At 40.5% G+C, this 4,695-nt stretch overlaps 1 protein-coding gene across 3 annotated transcripts in view; it reads right to left on the bottom strand.

Annotated features, from left to right (window-relative positions):
• The window catches only part of ALS2 (ALS2, alsin Rho guanine nucleotide exchange factor), a 55,368-nt gene that overhangs the window by 19,684 nt on the left and 30,989 nt on the right, over positions 1 to 4,695 (bottom strand). For all 3 annotated transcript variants that reach the window (XR_002772103.1, XR_002772104.1, XM_023510396.1), the window contains exons 9-10: positions 3,466 to 3,648; positions 809 to 980 (exon numbers count right to left, since the gene is read on the bottom strand). Coding sequence is in view for 1 of the 3 variants with exons in the window: in XM_023510396.1 (XP_023366164.1) it covers positions 809 to 980; positions 3,466 to 3,648 (355 nt within the window). In the remaining 2 variants the exon portion in view is untranslated. The remainder of the gene's footprint in view (positions 1 to 808; positions 981 to 3,465; positions 3,649 to 4,695) is intronic.

Here is a 4,695-nt window from a genome sequence, read left to right as displayed (position 1 = left end):
AAAAACAAAACATTGGGCTGACCCACACAAGCCAATGTTACCTTAAAGAGTATTGGCCTGAATTCTGGGTCCTCACAGGGGGCCAAGGAATGCAGGAAAGAGAAAGAACACAAAAACTTCCTCTCCATTTACTAAATGGAGAGCCAAACCTAGGAAAAGTTTTGAATAGTGGTATCTTCAACAGCCCTCCCATCTGCATTCTGCACGCCTTCCTAGCCTCCCGGAGGTCGCGGGTACCTAACATACATGGACCATGGCTCTTTACCTTCGATCCCTCTTTGGAGCTGAGTAAAACTAAAAATCAGATGTAATCAATTCATGCTGTGGGGTAAGAATTTTAACACCAATGGTTATCCACAATTTAAGAAACTACTTGTAAATCCAAATAAATCTCTACTTGATATAATTCTAAAAATCATAACAAGAAAACAGATAATTCAGATAGTGTAATGGAAGATGTCTTAGGACTAGAGGTGCTAGAAGTGTTGTTTGGAAGTCTAGTTTCTAGGGTGAACTTTCTCAAAGTTGTTTCTGCTTCTCTGCCATGAATATTCTCAAAGTTCCATTTTCTGTAAGTAGAAGGAGCTCTGGGAGTGGGAGGATAGGGCAGAGGCAGCTGGACTACTGAAAAATTGGAAATAGCTTGTTGTAAGTTGTTGACTGCCTATGTATAAAAAAGAAGAGAGACAATGGAAAAAAAGGAATACACCATAAACTAAAAGTTCTTCTTTATTTGTGATACGGGAAGAAGAGAGAAACAAAGCACCAATGATTTGGTGGTGGGAAGCACAGAGAGGGTTCAACTTACCTAAACTGAGAAGAGGCCTAAGAATCTGAGACTTGATATCACTTAATTTTGAATAGAACCGCCTTTCCGTTGTAGCCAACTCATGGAGACTGGCAATATAACCCATAATGTTTTTATCCACCAAGGTGAGATAGCTATCTTTCCCTGCTGTCACTCTGCTTATGTAGCCCAGCTGAAACAGAAGAAAATGAAAAGATTAAAGATTATATTTATTTTATTTTATATATTTACTAGTAGTAATTTGGTATGCTGAAGCTGGCTCCTGTCAGCTGACAAGAACCAACTATTAAATATTCAGAAAGTTTGCAAGCAGGTAATTAAACCATAGGTAGCTTAAAACTGGCCATAGTGAAAATCTGCAAACACTACAGACCAGGGTTTTTTGTTAAGAGTTGGTTTATCATACACCATTGTTACATTTGTATATCTCAATCTATACATACCTGTACATATATACTTTCATTTATCTCCAAGATACATTTTACTTCACATTAGAAGTGTTTTGGAAACACAAACACCCCAGATATATAAAGATCCAAATGATAGGGATCCATGTCTCAGGATTCTCTTTTGCACAAATACAATTAATGAGAGCAGAGAGGATCTCTATGCTGTGTATCAAAATACCAAGGGTCTGGCTCAGTGCCTGTGGCTCAAGTGGCTAAGGCGCCAGCTACATACACCTAAGGTGGTGGGTTCAAATCCAGCCTGGGCCCGCCAAACAACAATAATGGCTGCAACCAAAAGAATAGCCAGGCGTTGTGGTGGGCACCTGTGGCCCCAGCTACTTGGGAGGCGAAGGCAAGAGACTTGCTTGAGCCCAGGAGTTGGAGGTTGTTGTGAGCTGTGATGCCACAGCACTCTACCCAGGGGGACAGCTTGAGGCTCTGTCTCAAAAAAAAAAAAAAACAAAAAAACAAAAAAACAAGGGTCTAAAGTTAACTCGCCTCTTAAAAATATAATGTAAAGGGACTTTTTTTTTTTTTTAGAGACAGTCTCACTTCCTTGCCCTCAGTAGAGTACCATGGTGGTTACAGCTCACAGCAACCTCAAACTCTTGAGGCTGACAAGAGAATCTTACGCAGTCTCCCAAGTAGCTGAGACTATAGGCTCCTGCCAAAAGCCCAGCTATTTTTAGAGACGATGTCTTGCTCTGGCTCAGGCTGGTCTCGAACTCCTGAGCTCAGGCAATCTACCCACCTTGGCCTCCTAGAGTGCTAGGATTATAGGCATGAGTCACAGTGCCCAACCTTGAAGGGACTTTCTTTAAAAGGGTCTTTTTGTCATTTACCCATAATACCACTGAACAAAATATGTTCAGTATCTTCCTTCACATATCCTACTAAACTAAGCAGGCAAGCTGCAGACCCTAGTGGGCTATTCACATCCCATGGTAACCAAAGACACACACTAGAGTTTCATCCTTTTCATCTGCCTATTTCATCCCTTACCTAAACTGTGAAATCTTTCATGGGGAATGTGGATCCAGGGCCATTGACGACAAGGTGTCAATTAGCATGCTCAACATAACAGGCTATACCTTAGCAAGCAGCCAAATCTTGGCTAATGTTGCCTTTAGCAAGAAAAATCTTGTCTGCATACATTCATAACTTAGTAGCCAGAAAAATAAACATAAACCAAAAAAAACAGTACATATGATACATTACTCAGTAAGAATAAGAAATCCAGAAACATACTAGCTTTGAGGGTTCAATTTCCCTACAGCATGTTACTTTGAGGATTTAAGTTATTTTACTGGAAAAAAGAAAAGCAGAAACAGGCCGATGGTTTAAGCTTATGAAAAAGAGACAGGAAAAAAGCAGATCAAATGAAAAAGAAGGGGATATAATGGAAAGCTAAGGATGACATGAAGTGGTGGGAAACAGGGACCCACTGGTGGTCTGTCAGGTCTTTCATGATCTGCCATGAGCCATCTTGGGCCCCTGAAGTTTTTACTTCCCACCTACATTTACAAATTCATCTACTCTATTTCTATTCTATTTACCTATGAGGGCTCAGTCAGAAAACTTCGCTGTGAACTATACCTTCCCCTCCTACAGGAGGATGTTAATTCAACAATTATTATTATTATTTTTTTTTAAAGAGACAGGGTCTTGCTCTGTTGGCTAGGCTGAAGTGTAACACTTTGAATTCTGGGCTCCAGAGATCCTCCTCTCTTGGCCTCCTAAGAGGACTATAGGCTCAGACTGCTATGCCCAGCTAATTTTTTAATCTTTTTTAGAGAGACAGGGTCTCACTATGTTGCCTAGGCTGCTCTTAAACTCCTGGGCTCAAGTAATCCTCCCACCTTGGCCTCCCCAAGTGCCGGGAGTACAGTGTGAGCCCCCATGCCTGCCAACAATCGTTTATAAAGTATGAGGCTACAGGAGAGACTAAAATCCCCATCCCCTCGTGACAGATAAAGAGGACAAATGATAGATGAAATAAGTAAATGATATAGTATGTTAGATGATGATAGGTACTATGAGAACAAGGAAGGAAAAGGGGATAAGAGGTGAAGGGGGATTGGAAGGCATTTGTAATTTTAAATGAGGTAGTCAGAAATACTTAATAATAGGTAAACATACAGATAAAAACAAAAGCAAAAGACTTCTCGTGTTATAGAATGTGGGCCTTAGGATCCAATTCCTGTTCACCTTACTACAGGAGAGAAGTACTGGAGTCTTAGTACCACTGTGATTCTCTTGAAGGTTGTCACCTTCTGTAGGCTCCTGTCGACCACTGTAATATAACCCAGGCTGGAAGTCTTCTGTATCCACTAAAAACAGGGAATAATCCTGGCCTGCAGCTATACTCCAAACTCCATTTTCACTGCTTATCTGTAACAACAGAAAGATATTGGTGGTCCAACATGAAGGCAATCAGAAAGAACTTCAGGTCCAAAGGAACTGAATGTTAAGTTATTTAAACAGACATGGTACAAAGTAAGGGTCATCTCAGAGGGCAAAACTCACCTAGCAATATGTCTAATCAAATGCAGAACAAGTACAAGATTAAGAAGGAATTCCTTGTTCAGCTTTTAAATTTAGAACTGGTTTGGGGTTTTTTTGTTTTTTTTTTTCAGTCTGATTATGTCACCAGTGGTAGAGTGCTGTAGTATCATAACTCACAGCAACCTCAAACTCTTAGGCTCAAGTGATTCTCTTGCTTCAGCCTCCAGAGTAGCTGGGACTATAGGCATCTGCCCAAATGCCCAGCTATTTTTTCTTTAGCAGGCCCAGGTCAGGTTTGAACCCACCAGCCCCAGTGTATGTGGCCAGCACTCTAACCACTGACCTACAGGCACTGAGCCAAGAACTGGATTGTTTTTATAAAAATCTGAAAACTTAGAATTTAAAAATGAAAAAACCACAAACCTAATTTTTAGTTATTTTTGGAAGTCTGCACAAAACTTAGACTGTGTTACAATGGAGAGACCTGGAAAATTCTAGAGCCTTACTCTAGAAGTGACAACTAGGACATAACCTTTGTCCATCTGTATTTGGTTATGTGCACAAAAATCAAGATAAAAAGAAAACAATCTAATATGATCGAATTCCATTAGGGCTAACTAAATCCTTGGGTGCCAAAATTCAGTTTTCCTATTTGGAACTCTCTACTTCTCTGATGGGACTTCACTCTGCCTATTCCCAGAATGTTGAAATAGGCAGAACTCAGAAGCCCATCCAGAGGAATTCCCTAGAACAGTGGCTCTGGTGTGGCAGTAGCAATCACCTGGGAACAACTTGGGAATTAGAAATGCAAACTATCAGGCCCCAGAGCTGCTAGAGGTGAGATTCAGCACTGTTTTAACAAGCCCTCCAAGTGATTCTGATGTATGTAAAAGTTTGAGAACCATTGCCTTAAGACAATTACTATAGAACAGT

The sequence above is a fragment of the Otolemur garnettii genome, unplaced genomic scaffold (genome assembly GCF_000181295.1).
Source record: "Otolemur garnettii isolate 467f Iridium unplaced genomic scaffold, OtoGar3 scaffold00013, whole genome shotgun sequence".
Taxonomy (NCBI): Eukaryota; Metazoa; Chordata; class Mammalia; order Primates; family Galagidae; genus Otolemur; species Otolemur garnettii.
The sequence above is the reverse complement of the archived record's forward strand: the minus strand, read 5'-3'. Positions and strand labels throughout refer to the sequence as shown.